Source organism: Bos javanicus, chromosome 25, assembly GCF_032452875.1.
Source record: "Bos javanicus breed banteng chromosome 25, ARS-OSU_banteng_1.0, whole genome shotgun sequence".
Lineage (NCBI taxonomy): Eukaryota > Metazoa > Chordata > Mammalia > Artiodactyla > Bovidae > Bos > Bos javanicus.
In genome coordinates this window covers 35,397,158-35,419,885 of record NC_083892.1, presented here as the reverse complement: position 1 = coordinate 35,419,885, position 22,728 = coordinate 35,397,158, and the positions used below count along the sequence as shown (strand labels likewise).

General features: G+C 51.1%; 2 protein-coding genes across 5 annotated transcripts; both read right to left on the bottom strand.

Moving 5' to 3' along the window:
* Positions 1-409: 409 nt before the first annotated feature.
* CLDN15 (claudin 15) lies at positions 410-7,536 on the bottom strand. 3 transcript variants are annotated; one of them, XM_061402025.1, is made up of 6 exons: positions 5,915-7,536; positions 5,337-5,800; positions 2,239-2,403; positions 1,202-1,283; positions 1,008-1,124; positions 410-928 (listed from the first exon to the last, which is right to left on the bottom strand). In XM_061402025.1, exons 2-6 carry the CDS (start codon positions 5,551-5,553, stop codon positions 802-804), a joined length of 708 nt encoding a protein of 235 aa, XP_061258009.1. In that variant the 5' UTR covers positions 5,554-5,800; positions 5,915-7,536; the 3' UTR covers positions 410-801. The 3 variants fall into 3 exon arrangements, with proteins under 3 accessions (XP_061258009.1, XP_061258008.1, XP_061258010.1); XM_061402024.1 differs by having other exon boundaries at positions 5,337-6,586; positions 6,727-7,536; XM_061402026.1 differs by having other exon boundaries at positions 2,239-2,334; positions 5,337-7,536.
* A 91-nt stretch (positions 7,537-7,627) lies between these two features.
* On the bottom strand, positions 7,628-21,358 carry FIS1 (fission, mitochondrial 1). Of its 2 annotated transcripts, none has more exons than XM_061402030.1 (5): positions 20,889-21,358; positions 10,171-10,303; positions 8,819-8,895; positions 8,263-8,368; positions 7,628-7,934 (listed from the first exon to the last, which is right to left on the bottom strand). In XM_061402030.1, exons 1-5 carry the CDS (start codon positions 20,940-20,942, stop codon positions 7,837-7,839), a joined length of 468 nt encoding a protein of 155 aa, XP_061258014.1. In that variant the 5' UTR covers positions 20,943-21,358; the 3' UTR covers positions 7,628-7,836. The 2 variants fall into 2 exon arrangements, with proteins under 2 accessions (XP_061258014.1, XP_061258015.1); XM_061402031.1 differs by lacking the exon at positions 20,889-21,358 and adding an exon at positions 11,180-11,332.
* Between the last annotated feature and the right edge of the window lie 1,370 nt (positions 21,359-22,728).

The following is a 22,728-nucleotide window of genomic DNA, read 5'->3' as shown; positions in this document are numbered from 1 at the left end:
CCATCCCCAGAAAAATGTACTTGCTCCAGGCCTGGCTGACTTGACACCATTTCAAAAGGCTTGTCAACTTCTGATATCCACTCTCAGGTCCAGGTAAAGAAACTCTAGACCAATCATCTCCTCGTACAGCTGTGAGAAAGGTCCAGAGTAAAAGGAATGACTTGTTATCAGTCTGGCCAGAGGGTATCTGCTATTCCGGTCCTTATCTGCTGCTTATTGGGCCTTATCAGTAGTTGTGAGAATGCCACACTCTACAAACTACTCGCAACTCCTTTCCTCCTTTGCCAGATGGGGCAGTCCAAAGGCAGTGGACAGGTGACAGCCTGGGGTCCAGGAACTGAAGTGACCCTGGGTGCCACCTCAGCCACCCCTTGCTGGGTCAACTGCCTCATGACACCTTCAACCCCAGAACAGTTCACAAGTTTATTTATGCATGAATTTATACAGACTGCAAACACTCGGGGACGCCTCCACCCGCTTAACGGCCCAGAACCTAGATTCAGAAGGTTAAGAGGGCCCAGCCTCAGAGGCCAGAGATGAGTTCTCAGGAGGCCGATTGTTGGCTGCAGAGGATCCGGAGAACCAGAGGAAAGAGGTGTAGCCAGGGCGGAGCTCCCATGGGAAGGCGGGGCCTGAGGCCCGAGCTGGGTGTGGCTTCCGGGCAGGGGGCGGAGCCTGAAGCGTGGCTTGGCCCTGAACTTGATAACCTGGAACAGGGGCCCGCGCCCGCAGCCCCGGTATTCCAGGGACCCCTCTCCACTGGGGGCAGTGGGAAGGGAATGGGTCCACAGGCCCGGCTGTCTACACGTAAGCGTTCTTCCCGTACTTGCCAAAGCTGCTGTCGCCCTCTTCATCCGACGCTGCGGCGGGCAGGCGGGCAGCGAGGCTGGCGGCCGGTATCACGGGGGCCTTGTAGGGAAGCTGGACGCTGGCAGAGGAGAGAACCTGGTCAGAGGGAGGTGCGGCCCTCGCCCCGCACTCCGCCCCCGCGGCGCGCCCTCCCTTACCCGGTGGCGGGGTCCTGGTCCCGAGAGCAGCAGCAGTTGGAGAAGAGGCAGATGCCGCCCAGGATGGCAAGCAGGCAGGCGCTCCAGCCCAAGTAGAGGGCAGGGCCCAGCTCGTACCTGGGGACGAGGATGGTGAGCAGGCGGCGCTAGCTCAGGAGTCGCACTGAGACCCACCCGCTGTCCCCCACACTCACTTGGTTCCGGCGTACAAGGGGTCGAAGAAGTCCCTGGTGATGTTGAAGGCATACCAGGAGACGGCCACCATCCCGCAGATACCTGGGGGAGGAACCGGAGAACCCAGCTAGGCCTGGCGGAGGAAGGTGTGGCCCAGAGAAGGGACATGGGCATCAAGTCCAAGAGCAAGCTTCATCGGATCCCTTTCATTTCCTCTCGCCAGCTCCTCACTTCTGTTTCCTACGTCAAAAGGCAGCCTGCTCCATCCAGCACCCAGGACACACTGCAGCCCATCTTTCTTGTCTACTATCCCACTCTACTCCTCAGCCCCTCTTCCCTGTTTATCCCACACCTGCCCTGTCCCTCCTACCTCTAGTGCCTGGACCACAGTTTCCGCACTAGGAATCTGCTCCAGCTCCTACCCATCTTCAAAAGCCCAAGCAGTCTTCCCTGATCAGCCCTGCCTGCACTGACACCCCTTTCCTGGGTCTTACGGCTCAGTGCATGAAGGCCAGCCAGGCCCCTGGACTACTGGTCCAGCCTGGCCGCCCCCCGGGGCTGTGTCTTCCAGTAAGCCACCTGGCTTCTCTGAGCCTATGTCCACATCTGGAGAACAGGACAAGACCTGCCCTATCTCAGAGGCGTGTTGTGAGGGGATGTGCACAGATATGTTTTGCAAATTGATAAGGGATGGCAAGTCTTGTGGTACTGTTATTGTGCACAGTGTGTGTGTGTGCGTGCGTGCACGTCCTAGCTCTGATCTTCCCAGCCAGACTGTAAGCTCTGGAGGGCAGAAACTCTCAGCTTTGGATTCCCTCCCACACCTCGCTCATGCCTGGCTCCTAGTGCAGGCTCAAGAAACATTGCTGATGGACTGATTTGTAACCAAGGGATTTGGTGAGTATGGGTGAGGGTGGGTGAGCAGGGAGAGGGGTCAGGTGTCAGTGCAAAGGGGAAGATGAGGCAACCCTGGGTCTGGGTTGCCCACCCCACCCCTACTGCAGTACCACCCCCTCCCACTGCAGCGCAGGGTCCACCCATGACTTCCCCCGATTACCAGCCAGGATGTGTAGGGCTCCTGCGGTGGCCGCCAGCTTGGTTTTTCTGGAGAGCTCCAGGCCCCCAATGTTCGTGCAGCGCAGCCCCACCATGCCTAGGAAGAGGCCCAGGAAGCCCAGGAGGATGGCGGTGATCATGAGCGCCCGGCAGGCCTGGATGTACCCTGGGGAGGCGGGGCGCAGCCATGGGTCCCAGACCCGGCCCTTTCCCCTCCACCTGCTCTCCAGCCTGTGACAGAGTTAGCCGCTAATGTAACCTGCTCAGGTCTTGGTCCCTAGAAGCCCTCAAATCCTCTCCTTCCCCTTCGGGCCCCATCAGTCTGAGGGGTCAGCCTGAGGGGTCACACCCCCTCCTTCCCAGGAGCTCACCTCCGCACCCTTCGACCCTCCAGGTGCACTTCACCTCTGCCTCTGTTACAAGGCTTCTGCTCAGCGCCACTTAGACACTTTGGCTAATAATGCTTTGTCCTGGGGTGATACTCTTTGGCAGGATTTTTTTTTTTTTTTTAATTTTTGTCCACACTACTTGGCATGTAGGATCTTTGTTCCCCGACCAGGGATCGAACCTGGCGACCCTCTGTGGTGGAAGTACGGAACCTCAACCATTGGACCACCAGGGAAGTCCCTGCATCGTAGGGTATTCAGCAGCATCCTTGCCCTCTGCCCACTAGATGTCAACAGCAGTCCCCCTAGACAGGACAATCAAAATCTCTAGACATTGTCAAAAAACTACCACTAGTGAGAACCACCATGGGGTCGCTAAGAGTAGGACACGACTGAGCGACTTCACTTTCACTTTTCACTTTCATGCATTGGAGAAGGAAATGGCAGCCCACTCCAGTGTTCTTGCCTGGAGAATCCCATGGACGGGGGAGCCGGGTGGGCTGCTGTCTATGGGGTCGCACAGAGTAGGAAACGACTGAAGTGACTTAGCATAACATGCTCTGCTGGGTGTTACAGACACTACACTCTGTGAGCACCCCTCCCCTGGCTCACATCTGGGAGGTCCCATTTAATGCCCAGCACAGTGCCTGACATCCTGAACCGAGCCTCTTCCTGGAGTGACCGATAGGGGGCAGCAGTGGCAGCTTCTAATCTGGAAGGTGGGATACCTGGGCCTAGGAGGGGTGTGAGGCAAGTCTAGCTCATATGCTCCTTCCTCAGAGCCGAAGCTCCCTTTCTGGGCCCCCTTCCTCCTCCTAGGTCTTCGACAGTTGCTAAGTACTCCCAAGGACCTTGCACCCCTTCCCTGGGTGGGGCAGTGCCACCCGTGTTGAAGGGGAAAGGCTGGGCCCCTGCCAGGAAGATGTGAAGTCGCCCAGGGTTGGGGGGCAGGGAGGAGGGGCAAAGTTCCCTGGGAGCATTTTCTCCTTCCCCGTCACTTCCTCTGGAGTTCCCCCAGCCTCTCCCCCTACTTATCCATCCACCCACCCACCCATCCCCAACCTGGGCAGACCAGCTCCTGATCCCCAGGGAGCTCTTGTAGATAAGGAGATATTACTGAAGCGTCCATGAGCAGCTGCGTGACTGCAGTGTGAATAAGCGACAGGACCCCTCCCAGGACCAGAACCAGCCTGGGAACGAAGTATCGGCTGGCTCTGAATTCCAGACCCCCAGCCACCTGGGTGGCTCAGGGCAGGTCACCATGCAGTTTTCCTGCTTCTGGAAGATGAGGTCATTAATGCTGCCAGTGTAAACAGCACTAAAATGGTGCTAGGGAAGCACTAATGATGCCTGGAACCTCAACCTGATCCCTGGACAGCTGCGTGCTCTCTGCCCTCCCCGCTCGGCTCGCTCACCCTTGCGTCTCCGTCCTTCATTGTCTTCTGTGCACACTCATGAGAGGTTTCTAGCAGCAGTCCCAGTGGGGCCCCTCCTCACACCACGCTGCTGAGCGGCTGCAGCCAATGTCCCTCCTGCCCACCCACCATTCTCGTGTCCGATCCTGGTGCCTGACCCAGATTGTACTCAGCTTTCATAGAAGTTTTTTTTTTTTTTTTTGGGGGGGGGGTGTCCTGGATGGGATGAGAGCATGAAGCCCCTGTAGCTGCCTCAGGAGACCCTGGGAATAGTAGGGGCAGGGGAGACCCACCCAGACTCCCTAGCGGCTCATAGCATCTCTGATACTCCGGGAGGCAGTTTCCTGGCATGCTGGCCTCAGCTCCTTCCCCTGCCACCTGGCCCCTGCAGCTGGGGGACCTGGAAGGGCACGATGGCTCCAGCAACCCCAGTGAGGGCACGGGAGCTGCAGTGCACTGGGTTCCTGGTCATCCCCTCATGGCCTGGCGAGGGGCCGACTGAAGGACTCCCTAGGTGGGGGAGTGATGGGTACTGCTCACAACGTGAGCTCCAACCACCAGGGAGGACCTTTTGGGGCCAAAAGAGCTGTAGGCTCCAGCCCACTAACAACCCCAAACACATATGCACACACAGCCCTGACTACAGTGGGTACTGAGACGGGCAAGAGGACTCCATTTAAAACAGCCTTCTAGAGCTCGCCATGGCAGTGAGACCAATGCCCCAGTGCAAGCCTGGTGCAGTTATTGAGACTTCTAAGTATCTCAACCCCCAGGAATCCCAGATGGGGTTTCCTCTTCACCCCACGAGCCCCAGCACTCTCACCCCAAAACTAAAGTGCTGGATTTGATTGAGTGAACGTAGACACCAACCTCACATTAACATTTTCTGCACATTCCATCTCACATAATCCTCATGACCACCCAGTGAACCAGTGCTATTCTGACCCCAAGGCTTAACAGATGGGTCAAATGAAGCTCATTTTATCAGGCCTGAGGCACGGAGCAGGTCCACGGCAGGTGCTGGGGCCGTCACTCTAGACCCGGTGCCCGCACTTGTAGCCACAAAGACAGAGGGGCATGCTAGAGCAGGGGGCCACATGTGGCACGGCCTCTGCTGCAGTTCCAGACAGAGAGATGCCCCCAGCACTCCTGGCTGCAGGAAGCAGGTCTCCTCACTGCATCTGGCTTCCCTTGGCTATATGGTGCCCAAGGTCCGACCACAGGCAGCACCCACCCTCCCTGGGGTCTCTCCAGCCTCCCGCCTCCCTCTGCTCCCTTCGGCTCTCCCCAGCCCGTACCAGAGAGGGCCAGCATGGACGGGAACTCCCAGCAGTTGTGGACTCCCATGGAGTCAGTGGCACAGCTGTACCAGAGGTTCTCGAAGATGGTGTTGGTGGTGATGACATTCCCATGCACGGTGGACACTCGCCAGCTGCTGTGTGCCAGAGTCACCCCCAGCATCAGCAGCCCCACGGCTGTGAGGAAGAAGCCGAAGATCTCCACAGCCACCGGCATGGTGGGACACAGGCCCCAAGGGGAGCCCGGGGCCCCAGAGAGGGGGAGAGGCTGGGCCCCGGGGGATCTGAGGGGGCTTTGGCCAAGGAGGGTGGTTCAGGCAGGCTAGGGAAAGAGAGGGAGGCAGGCTGCAGCCTCGGCCTCTTCCGTGGCCCAGGTCCGGCTCAGGTTTGTCTCCTGCCCTCTCCCCTGGTCTCTTCGCTTCCCCGCAGGTCCGTCAGAGGAATGAGCCAAGCGCGCACGGCAGCTGTTGACGAGATGGAGGGAATAAACGAAACGGGCCAAAAGTCCACCCCCTCCCCCCTGGCCTCTGGGCTGCCCTGGGCTCCCCGCCCCTTGAGGGTGGGGGGAGAGGACTTACCCGGGAGTGACTAACGGACACGCCGCCAAGGAGGATCTCCCATGGGAGGCACTGGGAGCCAAGGGGAAGCGTCGGCTCTGACTCAGCTTTCATCGGGGGCCAGAGAATGGAGTAAGAGGGGCAAGGAAAGAGGGAGCGGCTGAGAGGCAAGAGACCGAGACTGAACACGGAGAGGTCCCCTGCACCTTTCGGTGGGGAAGGATCAAGGCAGCTGAGCCACCCTCCCTGAATGCTGGTGAGAACAGCTCAAGAAACGCAAAGACCTCGGGGTTGAGTCTCCAAGGAAGAGTAAGGTTGAATGAGGGAAGGGGAAATCTGGGGGAACCCATGGCTCTGGAATCCAACCAACCGGGATTCAAACCAGGTCCTATCCTTTACCAAAGCAACATGGGCATGAAGTCGGAGCTCCTTGAGCTTGTTTCTGCTTCCATGAACTAGAACTGTTACTCCTCACTTCGTAGGTTCTGTTAAGAATTGTGACCACAGATCAAAGCTCCTTGCAAGTATGAACTGCTCAGTACCTGGTGAATGCCCTGGGTGTCCAAGGCCCAGGTTGAGGCAACCAGGGGTTGTTCTCGTCCAAACTTCCAACTTCCTGAACTTGAATTTCTCCCCTTGTTGGGTTGATCTTTGACTCTCGGCAAAAAGCTTGATCTTGCTGCCAAAGGGGCCCTAAGTGGGATAAATCACAAGCCCAGGACGTGATCCTCTGATAATCTAAACAGCTCAGAGTTATCAGAACCGTCACCGGCTCTACTAATTATGACAGATTAGAAACCTCCGGGTCCCCACCCCAAGCCAACGCTGAGCACCTGTCCTGGCAGAGATGGTCTCATTTCCCACCGAGGCCACAGCTGGGACAGGTCCGGTTCTCTTCTGGCGGGGGTGGCTGGGGCTCAGTTCCAAGGGGCCCATTCTACACCCAGGCAGTCACACAGGACATCACTGTGCTGAGATGCAATCCCCATCCTCCTCCCTGTGCCAGGCTCCTCCATGCTGCCCACAGGTGCCTCCTCCCCTGTCCCCCCAGCAGGGATAAGGAATGAGAGGTATGAAGTGAAGCAAGACAGGCCCAGGCTGAGCCTGGCACAGGGTGACGGGTGTGAGGCCAAGTCGGCTGGGTGGAGACTGGGTCCCGACCTTCCTCTGCAACTGGGATGTCCTGGGTTCCTGACCTCTTCCATGACCTCTGCCAACTCCATGCCAAATGCCCGTTTCCTCCCCTCCTACCTCGCCCCCGGCAGTCCCCCCGCCCCTTAAGGAGAGGGACAGGGAGGAGGAAGGGGAGGACGCAGGACAAAGGGAGGGAAGGGTGGAGGTTTTGGAGGAAGCTGAGTGGGGCCTCCCTGGTGTGGAAAACTCCATGCTGAGAGGCAGCTGAGTGGGTCAGAGGAGACATCAGTCTCGCCTGTCCCTTCAGCTCTGCCCTTCCCGCCTCTGGTCACTGTTTTTTGTCAGGATTCTAAGGCTGTGCAAAGGCCACGTCCCTATGCTGGCCTGCCACTGCTCAAGGACATGGCTAGTGGTGGGGGAAGGAAGGAAGGGTGTGGGGTCTGGGCAGCTTGGTGGACAAAGCAGCCTCCGGGGTAGGAGTAGGAGGGTGCAGAGCAGGAAGGGCCCATGTGTGACCCCCGTAAGCTTAGTCATATATTCCATTTTCTGACCTCCTGGGCCCAACCAAACCCACCCCTTTCTCAACATGGACACAAGAGGTTCCCAAGCCCAAGTCCAGTTTTATTTACACTCATCTCCAAGCGCATGATTTGGGGATAGGTGACAGGTCTCAGGGGAGAGGGTGACGGCCACAGAGGACAGGGATGGGTGCAGGAGAAGAAAGGGATGGCTGGGGGGGTGGGGCGCTCTTCCAGTGTCCTCCATGGGCTCCCACGTGTCCCTGCACAGATGCAGGGATGCCGTCTCCTTCAGGATTTGGACTTGGACACAGCAAGTCCGATGAGTCCAGCCAGTCCCGCCACGCCCAGGGCCATGCCTCCAACGATGGCCATGCCCACTAGTCCATCTGGGGAGAGGAAAAGGGAGACTGTCACGAGGCCAAACCCAGTCCCTGCGGCGACCTGGGCTACCACCTCACAGCCTGCTGCTCCTTGGCAGAAGACGTGCCTGTCTCCCTGGAGTCCTGGTGTGAGGGCCCCTGAGGGCCGGGGAAAGAAGAGGGTCTGAGGAGGAACTGCCTGGAGGGCACCATCTGAAGAGAGACCAGAAGGCCCAGGCACGGGGGACAGAAGAGAAGTTAACAGAGTGGAGAGGGACCCGGGGATGCTGGGGGCCAAGGAAACATGAGGGCAGGGAGTGGAGGGAGGCAGAGGGGAAGAGAGGACGGCCTTCACCTTTCTTCATGGCCTTGTCAATGAGCCGTTCCAGTTCTTTGGCCTGGTTGTTCTGCGGCTCTGTCTGCAGCAGCCCTCGCACATACTTCAGGGCCTTTTCATATTCCTGCACTCAGGGAAAACAACACACCCCCCCTCAGAATTCCATCCCTCCGCCTGCCCATCAGAGGGGCCTTCTCTCCGCTGGCCCTGGGACTCCTCCCTCTCCCTCCACCCCCTCCCTCGCTCCAGCCCCACCCAGAGGAGTAGAGTCCACAAACCACCCCAACTGTGTGGGGGTGATAAGCTGAAGGAGATAACAGCCCAAGGCTTGGGGCTGCACCCCAGTGCTGACATCACTTTGCTCCCCACACCCTAGGCACCCAGATCCTCTGTCTCTCGCCTTCCCTTAGTGTCCTGGCCTGCTTTCACCTTGCACCTCTGTACCCAACACCACCCCCTGCCTACTACCCTCTTTGGCCTGGGCTCTACCCTGGAGGAGAGAGATGAGCGGGTGCTTGGCCATCCGGGTGGGCGGGGGTGGAAGGGAGTGGGAGAAGGAAGCGCTCTGCTTTACCTTGAGCCGGTAGTTCCCCACGGCCAGGTAGAAGACGTAATCCCGCTGCTCCTCTTTGCTCCCTTTGGGCAGCAGCTCTGGGGAGTCGGGAGGAAGGAAAAGGGTAAAAACCCCTTCTCTTCCTTCTTAGTGCCCGTGTCCCAGACAACCCCTCCACTCCCTAAATTCACTGTCCTGAGCCTCCACTTCAGCTCCAGTCACTCCGGGCTTCCTAGCCAGACCCGTGGGGCAGCATGAACCCCAGCCAACACTGAGGTGTATGCAGCCCCCATATCAACACTCCAATCAACTCTGGTTCATCCAAGTGAACTAAAAGCAAATCAGGGCACTGGACAAGCCAAAGGCATCTCTATTCCAGTTGCTTGCTGCCCAGACTAGTGTTCAAAATAAGTTTTCACACCTTCTCTTTTTAAAAAAACAGCTCCAAACTTGCCTTCAACTACCCCTCCCTGAAAGATCCCACCTAACTTTCTAAGGTCAGTGACTTCCCATAAGGTTACGTGTTCAGCTGTACTCTGTGCACTAGAATTTGTTGCTAAGTTGGCAGGTGTTTATACAGCTTCCCAAGCATCTGTCTGTCTCCTCAACTAGACTGGCAATGTTTAGAGACCACTTCTCCAGCTGTGTCCTACTTCTCAGGAAACCTGAGAAATACACAAACGGAGGCTGAGATGGTTTGCATTCAGGAAGATTCTTACTTTTATGGATTTACAACAGGCATCTTTGGCTAGTATAGTGATTGTTTATACACCATTACCTGACCAAGAGAAAAGGGGTACAGAGAAATTTAAAGGTCAAGTATTGTGGCCTCTGACAAACGGTGACCTATCCAAAGTTAAAGGAAACAGGATTCTGATCAAAAAAACACCATCTGCTCCCAGGTTTTGAGGATGGTCTTCTGGACTTCTACACGACTCCCCCCAAAGGTTTTCAACAATAGCTGCTAAACAAGCAACATGGTGAGGTGTGGGGGCAGACATGACTGGGACACATGAAGACAGGAGCTTCTGGTCCCAATTCAGCCATTAATTAACCAGTGTCTGACCTGAGACCAGTCACTTTCCTTCTGTCTAGACGACCAGATCACCAAAGTCCCGCGGGGACTGACATGCTATGACTGTCTGGCAAAACACCAATGAGGTAGCAAGTAGCCAAAAGCACACTGGGAGAAGTCAGACTAAGTATAGCCCTTTCCTGCAGTGAGTTTACTGGAAGATAACTGTACTCTGAGATCCCATGTTGAAAAAGGACCCCCACACTGGAGATGGAGGGAGCAAACCAGGCCAATGGTGGCAGAGGATGACGATGGCAAGTTGGGAAGGGGCGTTTTGGGAGTCAGCCTAGCACCTCACCCTCCAGCAGAGCAAGGCCTTTACGGATGTCGTCGTTGTACTTGCTTCGCACCAGGCACCAGGCATATTCAAACTGCGTGCTCTTGGACACCGAGCCTGCTGCCTTCTCAGACTTAAATTTCCTTTCAAATTTCTGCCACAGGAGAGGAGAGGAGTCATTTAGAAGCGAAGGGGGCAAGCCGAACTCTAGCAGGATCTGGGTGTCCCTGTTACCCATCTTCTCCTTTGCCACACCCCCCCGTTCGGGTCTTGGGGTACCCGACCATGGGGTACCCCAAGTCCTGCAATCTTCATCTCTGGGACCCAGGCATTCTGCTTCTTAGTGCCGGGTCGTCTCCTTTGTCTCCTTGCACCTCCCCTCTCTGCTTCCCTCCCCCTAGTGGTGCCGAGTGGAGATGCCACCTGGTGGCGGCCCCAGGCACCGCTCCCGGAGCAGCTGACCCTGGGAGGCTGGCCTGAACAGTAAACAGGCTGTCAGAACAGCTCAACAACAGACCAGCCCACGCGGCCCCTCGTCGGAGACTGCTTCTCTCAGCCCCACCCTGCCTAGTCTGGACCCTATCTTATCTGAAGGAAAAAACCGTAATAAACCTGCCTATTTCCTGTTAGAGCTACAAAGATTGAGACATCCCCTACAAGGGACTTAGCGCTGTGCCGGATTGAGTAATACGTGAAACTTTACGGTGGTCGCTGTGTTCCCCCGCCACTGAAGGAGCACTTAAAATCAAGTGCCCGCATCCTGACCTCGAGCTTCTGAGAGAACCTAGCACCCGTCAGACTCCAGGCCCCGAGTCTGAGGCGTGGTGGCATAGGAAACTACAACTCCCATTAGGCTCTGGGGCAAAGTGGAACCTCTGGGCAAAAGCCGAACGCTACTGGGGCTGCCGGGAGCCGTAGTTCGGCTTCTCTAGGCAAAACTGATGCTGGGAGGAGAGTTTGGCCCCTACCCCTCTCCTCAGGGCCCGCCCCTCCGAATCTTCCTTTTCCCTCCCTCGGAGCCGGGCCTCACCAGCAGGTCCTCCACAGACACCAACTCGTTCAGCACGGCCTCCATGGCCGCCGGCCCCGCAGGTCTCACAACTCAGACGCTACAGTGCCACTTTCTCCATGGCCCATTGACAGGGGCGGAGAGCAACTTCCGGTGTCCGGCGGAAGCGGAACCGCCCTTCCCTACGCAGAGCCAATCGCTCCCCGTAGCCGCCGCCGAACCCGCCTCCGCCTACCGCCGCCGCCGCGCGCAGCTGGGGTCACTGATGCGCATGCTCCGACAGATCCCACCCGCCACCCCCCCCATCACCGGAGCCCGCAGGCGGCGCACGGCGCCTGGCCACTCCTAAAGTTGGTCTTCCTGGGTACCCTGCAAGTGCCTCCGTCTACAGAGGCTACCTCAGTAAAGTACGAGACTGTGTCTTGATGGTTAGCCCTCAGACTGAAAACAGCGTAAAGAGAAGGTGGGGATCTGGGCATGGATCCCGTAATTTTAGATCTAGTCTAACCCTCTCTTTTCCTCCCGTCCCCCGCCCCCCACCTCCTTGCTCCCAGATATCTAGGACCCTAGGGGCTACGTGACTTTTTAGTGCCTGCAAGAAAATCATAACTCGTACCAGGGTTTCCAGGGCCCGGGCGGACTTAAAATGCAAGAGCAAAGAAAACTAGATCTGTCAACCGTAAACCAGAGACTGGAATACATACTAATGGGGGATGCTATTAATGGGAATTTAAAGAAAGGCTGTTGCCTCTGCTTGCACAGAAGGTCCAATATTTTAAATATTATTTAATAAAGCATCCTCTGGGTGTACTCAAGGGGGAAAGGCCATTCATGTGGGGTCATGGGCATTAAGGCGCTTGGAAGAGAGAAGCAACAAAACATGGAAAGGGGAAATGCTGCATGGTGCTCTGGCATCTGTGTTCTGTGCAGTGAAGCGTAGGTAGTGACTTTCAAATTCTCTTTACCTTGACCCACAGTGCTCCAGCACACGTGTGAATGTAAGTTCCCTGAGGGCAGAAACTGTATCTTGTTTATCTGTCCATCTCTAGCTCTGAGCACAAGGAAAATGAAATGTTCAAGAAATATTTGTTGAATTGTCAGGAAATAATAGTAATGACCACAGTGCAAATGCAGGGGGTTAGCAGCCAAACACACACCTTTCACATTTGCAAAGCCCCTTGAATCTTTTTTTCCTCATAATAGCCTTGTGAGTTAAGGTAGGAAGTTATTCTTTTCTATTTGGCTTGGACAGTTGATATGAGCTCAGTAAACTTTAAGAGAAACCTCAATTTAGGGAACTGGCTCCATAATAGTCAAGGAAAAAAAATTTACATTCTTTCAAAGATGTACTGAGTGCCTAAGTTTGGCTGGGCATTGGGGTGAGCAGAGAGGGTAAAAAGGTGTACATAATATGAAGCAGATGAGTGAAAATAGGGCTGAACACTAATGGCAAGTAGAACTTACCTTCCTTTGAAGGCAGGGAATTTAAGAAAGGCAAAAGTCTACTATTTCTATCAGGATGTTACTTTCCTTGGGTGGCTTGCTACCCCTCATCCATGTTTGTATCTATTGCAGCTCTTGGCACAGGCCTGGCACGTGGCAAAAGCTCCATCAGGGTTTGTTAAATGTTATTTGTGGGGAGAAAAAGAATGTGTTACATGGCTCAATTCTGTGCCAATGAAGAGATCTTAAGTTTGTTTCTTAGGTCCAGTAAGCACAGCCATCCACCCTGGATTATAGGGATAAGAAGTAGTGCCTGTTTATTTTACTTCCAAATTACGTTTCTCCATCTTTTTCAAAAACATCTACTTCTGCTTTATTGACTACGCCGAAGCCTTTGACTGTGTGGATCACAACAAACTGTGGAAAATTCTTAAAAGAGACGGGAATACCAAGTCACCTGACCTGCCTCCTGTAGGTCAAGAAGCAACAGTTAGAACTGGACATGGAACAACAGACTGGTTCCAAATCAGGAAAGGAGTACATCAAGGCTGTATAATGTCACTCTGCTTATTTAACTTATATGCAGAGTACATCATGCGAAATGCCGGGCTGGATGAAGCACAAGCTGGAATCAAGATTGCTGGGAGAAATATCAGTAACCTCAGGTATGCAGATGACACCACCCTTATGGCAGAAAGCAAAGAACTAAAGAGCCTCCTGATGAAAGTGAAAGAGGAGAGTGAAAAAGTTGGCTTAAAACTCAACATTCAGAAAACGAAGATCATGGCATCCAGTCCCATCACTTCATGGCAAATAGATGGGGAAACAATGAGAGACTATTTTTGGGGAGGCTCCAAAATCACTGCAGATGGTGATTGCAGCCATGAAATTAAAAGATGTTTGCTCCTTGAAAGAAAAGCTATAACCAACCTAGACAGCATATTAAAAAGCAGAGACATTACTTTACCAACAAAGGTCCGTCTAGTCAAAGCTATGGTTTTTCCAGTGGTCATGTATGGATGTGAGAGTTAGACTATAAAGAAAGCTGAGCACTGAAGAATTGATGCTTTTGAACTGTGGTGTTGGAGAAAACTCGAGATTTTCTTGGACTGCAAGGAGATCCAACCAGTCAGTCCTAAAGGAAAACAGTCCTGAATATTCATTGAAAGGACTGATGCTGAAGCTGAAGCTCCAGTACTCTGGCCACCTGATGCGAAGAACTGACTCATTGGAAAAGACCCTGATGCTGGGAAAGATTGAAAGCAGGAGGAGAAGGGGACGAAAGAGGATGAGATGGTTGGATGGCATCACTGATTCGATGGTCAGGAGTTTGAGTAAGCTCTGGGAGTTGGTGATGGACAGGGAAGCCTGGCATGCTGCAGTCCATGGGGTCACAAAGAGTGGGACATGACTAAGCGACTGAACTGACCTTTTTCAATACCATCCAAATGCAAACTGTTGTCACTTTGGAGTAGGCAGAGAGACCTTATAAAAATACAATTCTCAGTTTATCTAAAACCCTTTAATAGCTTCTCACTGCTGTTAGAACAAAGGCCAAAACCTCGCAGCAAAGCCCAGAAGGTTCTCTGTAGTCTGGTCTGGCTCCTGCTCTGCATCATCTCTCCTTCACTGCCTCTCCCTGTCTGTACACTAACCCCACAGGCCTCCTTTAAGTTCTGCAACCCCTAGTGGCCACAGGCCCTCTGTACATGCAGTCCCTGCTATCTAGAACATCTCCCCCCACCATGAAATGCCCCCCGCTTTGCTTATATGACTCATTCATTCATGATTTATTTCACTCAACAAATACGTGTTGAGCACTTGTTATGTGCCAGGCACTGTTTAAGTATTTGGGATCAGCACTGAACAAAGTTCCTGTTCTCAGAGAACTTGCATTTTAGTGGGGAAAACAGAAAAAATAATCAAACAAGTAAATAACTAAAAACACAATAATGGCAGGAGTTTATAAAGTGCTGTGAGAACAAGAAAAGCAGGGGAAAGGGACAATGAGAGAAGAGGATGCTGGTGGAGGAGAGCTCAAAGAAGCCGACCATGGAGAAGTGATACCTGGACAGGGAACTGAAGTAGCCATGTAGGTGAATGAGGAGAACGTTCCAGGGAGACGAAACGGCAAGAGCCAAAGCCTTAAGGAAGGAACACATAACAGTTATTTAGAAAATGAGGGCAGAGAGGTAGCCAGGGGCAGATCGTCGGGGGGCTTGTAGACTATGGTAAGGGATCTGGACTTAATGTGACAAGTGATGGGAAGGCTTTGGAGGGTGTGGGCAGCAGAGTGAAATGATCCAGCATAGAGCAATCCCTCCGGTGGCTACTGGGGTAGCCCAGGCAAGAGACAGTGGTGACCTGGTCTACAGTGGCAGCAGTGGAGGTGAAGGAGTTCAGGATATGTGGTCAGAAGGTGTGGTCGGCAAGAATTGCTGATGGACTGGATGTGAGAGAGGCGGGTAGGATGACACATAGGTTTGTGCTCTGACTGACCTGGTGAATTCCTACTGACCATTAGTTCTAAGCTCTAAGACTCCTCCTCAGGGAAGGCCTTCCCTGGCATCCAGATTAGGAGGGCTCCTGTTGAGAGGCTGAGCACTACCCATCCAGCATTTTCAGACTATAAGACTGTAACCCGCTCATCTTTTCTTAGTGAGCCCTGTGTTTTTGTGAACCACATGAGTATTGGTTTGGGTATGGTAATAACATCTTCCAAGAGCCAAAGACCATTCTGCTATTGTCTCTTTTTTCCCCCACATAAAGGAAGGCTCACATGTGACCTGCGGTCAAAAATCACACCAGGAAGGTAAGAGTTCTGTTTGATCCATGAGGAAACTGAGACTCAAAAAGCTTACTTCATCTCTCCAAGGTCACAGAGCTAGAAGTGGAGGAGCTGGGATTTAAACCTGAGTCCTGCTTCAGCATCAGAGACGAGGAGTCAGTTAAAGAATAAACAGAACGGATACGACGACGTTGTAAGTATGCTCCAAATTTTTATCTTTAAAAAATTTAAGTGTAAATTTGTCATTTTTTTGGTTTTTGTTTTGCACAGTAGAGGACCTCCCTTAAGCAGCAGATGAATGAGGAAGGAACAATTCAGATTAATTCAAAATGAAAACAGGCAAAGCAATCCCAATAATCCCCCTTTTTTTTAGTAAAATACAGTAAAATTAAAAACAAACCCCCAAACCACCAACAGTGCCCCTGAGATTGTTGCATAACTGACTTCTGTCTCTTGGCAAGTGGCCTGTGTTTTTAGTTCACACCCTCAGAAGAAATGGAGTGGCCATCATGGTCAACAAAAGAGTCCAAAATGCAGTACTTGGATGCAATCTCAAAAATGACAGAATGATCTCTGTTCGTTTCCAAGGCAAACCATTCTATATCACAGTAATCCAAGTCTATGCCCCAACCAGTAACGCTGAAGAAGCTGAAGTTGAATGGTTCTATGAAGACCTACAAGACCTTTTAGAACTAACACCCAAAAAAGATGTCCTTTTCATTATAGGGGACTGGAATGCAAAAGTAGGAAGTCAAGAAACACCTGCAATAACAGGCAAATTTGGCCTTGGAATACGGAATGAAGCAGGGCAAAGACTAATAGAGTTTTGCCAAGAAAATGCACTGGTCATAACAAACACCCTCTTCCAACAACACAAGAGAAGACTCTATACATGGACATCACCAGATGGTCAACATTGAAATCATATTGATTATATTCTTTGCAGCCAAAGATGGACAAGCTCTATACAGTCAGCAAAAACAAGACCAGGAGCTGACTGTGGCTCAGACCATGAACTCCTTATTGCCAAATTCAGACTGAAATTGAAGAAAGTAGGGAAAACCACTAGACCATTCAGGTATGACCTAAATCAAATCCCTTATGATTATACAGTGGAAGTGAGAAATAGATTTAAGGGCCTAGATCTGATAGATAGAGTGCCTGATGAACTATGGACTGAGGTTCGTGACATTGTACAGGAGACAGGGATCAAGACCATTCCCATAGAAAAGAAATGCAAAAAAGCAAAAAGGCTGTCTGGGGAGGCCTTACAAATAGCTGTGAAAAGAAGAGAAGCGAAAAGCAAAGGAGAAAAGGAAAGATATAAACATCCAAATGCAGAGTTCCAAAGAATAGCAAGAAGAGATAAGAAAGCCTTCTTCAGCGATCAATGCAAAGAAATAGAGGAAAACAACAGAATGGGAAAGACTAGGGATCTCTTCAAGAAAATCAGAGATACCAAAGGAACATTTCATGCAAAGATGAGCTCAATAAAGGACAGAAATGGTATGGACCTAACAGAAGCAGAAGATATTAAGAAAAGATGGCAAGAATACACAGAAGAACTGTACAAAAAAGATCTTCACGACCCAGATAATCACGATGGTGTGATCACTGACCTAGAGCTAGACATCCTGGAATGTGAAGTCAAGTGGGCCTTAGAAAGCATCACTATGAACAAAGCTAGTGGAGGTGATGGAATTCCAGTTGAGCTATTCCAAATCCTGAAAGATGATGCTGTGAAAGTGCTGCACTCAATATGCCAGCAAATTTGGAAAACTCAGCAGTGGCCACAGGACTGGAAAAGGTCAGTTTTCATTCCAATCCCAAAGAAAGGCAATGCCAAAGAATGCTCAAACGACTGCACAATTGCACTCATCTCACACGCTAGTAAAGTAATGCTCAAAATTCTCCAAGCCAGGCTTCAGCAATATGTGAACCATGAACTTCCTGATGTTCAAGCTGGTTTTAGAAAAGGCAGAGGAACCAGAGATCAAATTGCCAACATCTTCTGGATCATGGAAAAAGGAAGAGAGTTCCAGAAAAGCATCTATTTCTGCTTTATTGACTATGCCAAAGCCTTTGACTGTGTGGATCACAATAAACTGTGGAAAATTCTGAAAGAGATGGGAATACCAGACCACCTGATCTGCCTCTTGAGAAATTTGTATGCAGGTCTGGAAGCAACAGTTAGAACTGGACATGGAACAACAGACTGGTTCCAAATAGGAAAAGGAGTTTGTCAAAAAAAGCCTCTTGATGAAAGTGAAAGTAGAGAGTGAAAAAGTTGGCTTAAAGCTCAGCATTCAGAAAACGAAGATCATGGCATCCGGTCCCACCACTTCATGGGAAATAGATGGGGAAACAGTGGAAACAGTGTCAGACTTTATTTTTCTGGGCTCCAAAATCACTACAGATGGTGACTCCAGCCATGAAATTAAAAGGCGCTTACTCCTTGGAAGGAAAGTTATGACCAACCTAGATAGCATATTCAAAAGCAAAGACATTACTTTGCCAACAAAGGTCCGTCTAGTCAAGGCTATGGTTTTTCCTGTGGTCATGTATGGATGTGAGAGTTGGACTGTGAAGAAGGCTGAGCGCCAAAGAATTGATGCTTTTGAACTGTGGTGTTGGAGAAGACTCTTGAGAGTCCCTTGGACTGCAATGAGATCCAACCAGTCCATTCTGAAGGAGATCAGCCCTGGGATTTCTTTGGAAGGACTGATGCTAAAGCTGAAACTCCAGTACTTTGGCCACCTCACGTGAAGAGTTGACTCATTGTAAAAGACTCTGATGCTGGGAGGGATTGGGGGCAGGAGAAGGGGACGACAGAGGATGAGATGGCTGGATGGCATCACTGACTTGATGGACGTGAGTCTGAGTGAACTTCGGGAGTTGGTGATGGACAGGGAGGCCTGGCGTGCTGCAATTCATGGGGTCGCAAAGAGTTGGACACGATTGAGCGACTGATCTGATCTGATCTGATCTGATGTGTTACTTTATGTTTCCGCTCATGAGAAACGCTGGGCTGGAAGAAGTACAAGCTGGAATCAAGATTGCTGGGAGAAATATCAATAACCTCAGATATGCAGATGACACCACCCTTATGGCAGAAAGTGAAGAGGAACTAAAAAGCCTCTTGATGAAAGTGAAAGTGGAGAGTGAAAAAGTTGGCTTAAAGCTCAACATTCAGGAAACGAAGATCATGGCATCTGGTCCCATCACTTCATGGGAAATAGTTGGGGAAACTGTGTCAGACTTTATTTTTTGGGGCTCCAAAATCACTGCAGATGGTGATTGCAGCCATGAAATTAAAAGACACTTACTCCTTGGACGGAAAGTTATGACCAACCTAGATAGCATATTCAAAAGCAGAGACATTACTTTGCCAACAAAGGTTCGTCTAGTCAAGGCTATGGTTTTTCCAGTGGTCATGTATGGATGTGAGAGTTGGACTGTGAAGTAAGCTGAGCACTGAAGAATTGATGCTTTTGAACTGTGGTGTTGGAGAAGACTCTTGAGGGTCCCTTGGACTGCAAGGAGATCCAACCAGTCCATCCTAAAGGAGATCAGTCCTGGGTGTTCATTGGAAGGACTGATGCTAAAGCTGAAACTCCAGTACTTTGGCCACCTCATGCGAAGAGTTGACTCATTGGAAAAGACCTTGATGCTGGGAGGGATTAGGGGCAGGAGGAGAAGGGGATGACAGAGGATGAGATGGCTGGATGGCATCACCGATTTGATGGACATGAGTTTGGGTAAACTCCGGGAGTTGGTGATGGACAGGGAGGCCTGGCATGCTGTGATTCACGGGGTCGCAAAGACTTGGACACGACTGAGCGGCTGAACTGAACTGAAATGATGTGTTACTTTCTAATTATACACTTGTGTGATTTGCTGATGAATACCACCCTCCTGTACTAGACTGGAAGCTACAGGAGGGCAGGGTCTGTCTGTTTTGCTCATTTTATGCCCACAGAGCTCAGAGCCTCTACCAGTAGATACTCAATTTGTACTAATTATTGTTGCATAAATGGTTGTTGCAGTTGCTATGATTAACTTTTTGGAAAAGAAACCAGTCAATATATAGTAAGAGCTATATTTTTTGACTAGTAATCTACTTCTGTGGGGGGAAAAAGTATTCAACAAAAGCCAAAAAGAAAAGAAAGGAAAGAGAAGGCATGAAGATATTCATTTCTGCATATCTCTGAAGGTAAACAAACAACTAAATCACCAAGGAATGGTTTTATTAAATGACATTACATCAATATTATGTTACATCAATATAATAACAAACAGCCTTAAAGTCAGTGATCTGGATTCTAGGCTGGTAATATTCAAAACAAAAAATTATGACCTTCTCAAATTCAGTCCTGTGAGTGGGCAGAAAAGAAACTGACATTTTTCCTGGTGGAACCAAAACCTAGAACTGATACTTTGTGGCAGAGGCCCTACTTTGAGGACACCAGAAATTGGAGCCTGTTTCAGACTTCTGCCCTATAGCATCTTGTCAGGTCAGCCCAGGAGAAGTTCTCAGCAAACACCCACCAAACAGAATTCCACTATTATTTTTAAAAAGTTAATAGGAGATCAAACCAGTCAGTCCTAAAGGAAATCAACCCTGAATATTCATTGGAAAGACCGATGATGAAGCTCCAATACTTTGGCCACCTGATGCGAAGAGCCGACTCACTGGAAAAGAGCCTGATGCTGGGAAGGATTGAGGGCAGGAGGGGAAGGGGTGACAGAGGATGATATGGTTGGATGGCATCCCCGACTCAATGAACATGAGTTTGAGCAAACTCCGGGAGATAGAGAAAGACAGGGAAGTCTGGAGTGCTGCAGTCCTTGGGGTCGCAAGAGTCAGACACGACTTAACGACCAAACAACAACAATTTGTTATTTATTTGGCTGTGCCTGGTCTTAGTTATGGTATGCAGGATCTAGTTCCCTGACCAGGGATCGAACCTGGGCCCCTGGCTGGGCGTGCAGAGTTTTAGTCACTGGACCACCAGGGAAGTCCCAAGGCTTCCACTATTTGTGATCTAATCTTCAGTGATCAGTCTCCTCTACTTCCCACATTCATCTACTGTTTAATTAGACAGGAAGTCCTGTCAACCCCCAACTGATTCGTTCATCCATCCAACAAAACATTTCTTAAGGGTCTGCTGTGTTCCAGGCACCCTTCTAAGTGCTGGGTAAGAGAAATGAACTAAACAGACATAAATCCTTGTCCCATGGAAGTCAATCTTAGCAGAAGAAAAAAGATAGCTACTGAATAAATACATAATATCAAGCCACCACTGCCTCCATTCTGTCGTCATACTCTTTAACAGCCTTCACATGTTTTCCTCTTTCAACCCAGCCTGGCTGCCAGCTGCATTTTAAAGTGCAGATGAGACCCCACATCTCCGGATTAAAATACCGTCTAGACTACTCAGGACATGGTTGAAATTTCTTATGATGCATACAAAGCCCTTCAGGATCGCCTCTGCTTACCTCTCCAGCTTCGTCTCCAGGCACCCACGCGCCCTGCACACGGAGAGTTTTCATGACGGCCACCTTTCTTCCACTCGGAATGCTCTCCAACCAGAGCTCTCCATCCACCAAACACCTGAGTCCCTGCGTGGCCGGCAACTAACTGCCAGCCTCAGGGCCGTTACCCTCCGGGGCAGCTCTTATCACCCAGTCCCACAGTCCTTTATGTGGACAGGGACCGTGTCTTGTTTATCTCTCTGCCAAAGGGCAGACACCCAAGAATTGTTCGTGGGGTGAATGAGAGAGTAACGGCAGGCATTCTTTAAAAAAAAAAAAAAAAAGACGTTAAGAACCTCGGAGACATCTGCACTTCCGGGTGGCGGCTCGGTCGGCCCCGGAGGTAAGGGTGACCCCAGGGTCTGCTCTAGGAGGAGGGCTCGGTCACCCCGAGAACCCGGGAAGACTCGAGCGGGAAGAGCGCGCAGTCTGCGTCTGTGCAGTCTCCGCCCTCTGGAAGGAGGCGGAGCCGAGACGAGCCCTGGGCGGGGCGCGGAGGCCCCGCTGGCCAATTAACATGAGCATCTCCGCGGGAGAGGCGGGGCGTGGTGCGACCGAGAGGCGGAAGGGGCGGTGCCGAGGCCTGGAATCCCCGAATCTCAGTTCTAGCCCTTGTGGTCCGGGGTGAGCGGGGTTATCCTGGCTAATCCTTAAGCCAGAGACGCTCTCTGTAAATGAAAATTTATCTGTTGCCTCCTTTAGAGTCTGTCTGGCATCTGTGTGATGAGGGCGCATACCGTGCCCAGGAATCACCTGGAATCTTATTAAAAGTGCAGGGTTGGTTCAGTAGGTCTACGGTGAGGCCCGAGATGCTGGGTTCCTAATTAGCTCCGAGAGGACATCGATGCTGTGCCTTCTCTAACACACTTTGAGGAGCAAAGGTGTGAAACAGTGGTTCTTAAAGGTGGTCCCCGGACTAGCAGCTTGGACATCACCTGAGAATTGTTTAGAAATGCACATTATTGAGCCCGGCTCCACACCTGCGTAGCAATCTGAGGTTGGGGCCCGGCAGTCGGTTGTTTTACAAGCCCTGTGGGTGATTCTGGTGCTTAGTGCTCACTGGACTTTGAGAACAAAATTGAGCCTCATTTCTCTACAGACTGTGACTGTATCAGTTTGCTTTATCTCGTTAAGTTTCTTCAGCCGAAAGGGTGAAAATACTGATGCCTTCCTAGTGAATCTCGTAGGAGAAAACGTGAGAATGACTTTAAAGCACTTGGCACACATAATAAACATTTTATAACGGTTATCAGAGCCTAGCGAGCTTAGTTTCATTAGTGTGAGGGGACAGAAAAAGACTTTAAAAGGAATGAGGGATGGAGGGAGATCTCATAAGCATATGCAGAAATGATTTTTTTCTTGCAGGCCACTAAAGCGGAAAAGACAGCTGCAATGGTACTTAACACAACAGTGTTACCTCTCAACCGTGGTGATTATCCATAAAGCCTTTCGTTCGGACAACGAATTAATTCACTTATTTGGAATGCCTCTTTCAGATGAGTGAATTTTAGACAGCAATAATAGACAAAAAGAAATATTTTGCTTTGTGTGTGTGTGTGTGTGTGTGTGTGTGTGTGTTTCAAACAACAGATATGCCTTAAACTATCTAGGTGTGATTTTCCTATTTGTCTATTCTGGGAATGACATCACCATTTACCACTTTGGTCATAGGATGTAGAAAGGGGTATAAAGCAAAATCAGAAACAGGCAAGAGAAATTTCTGGGTCAGTTTTTATTCAGCAATGAATTCAAACTGCCAGAAGAACTGGAAAATCTGTCACCCCTGCCTCATACACTGCTCTCA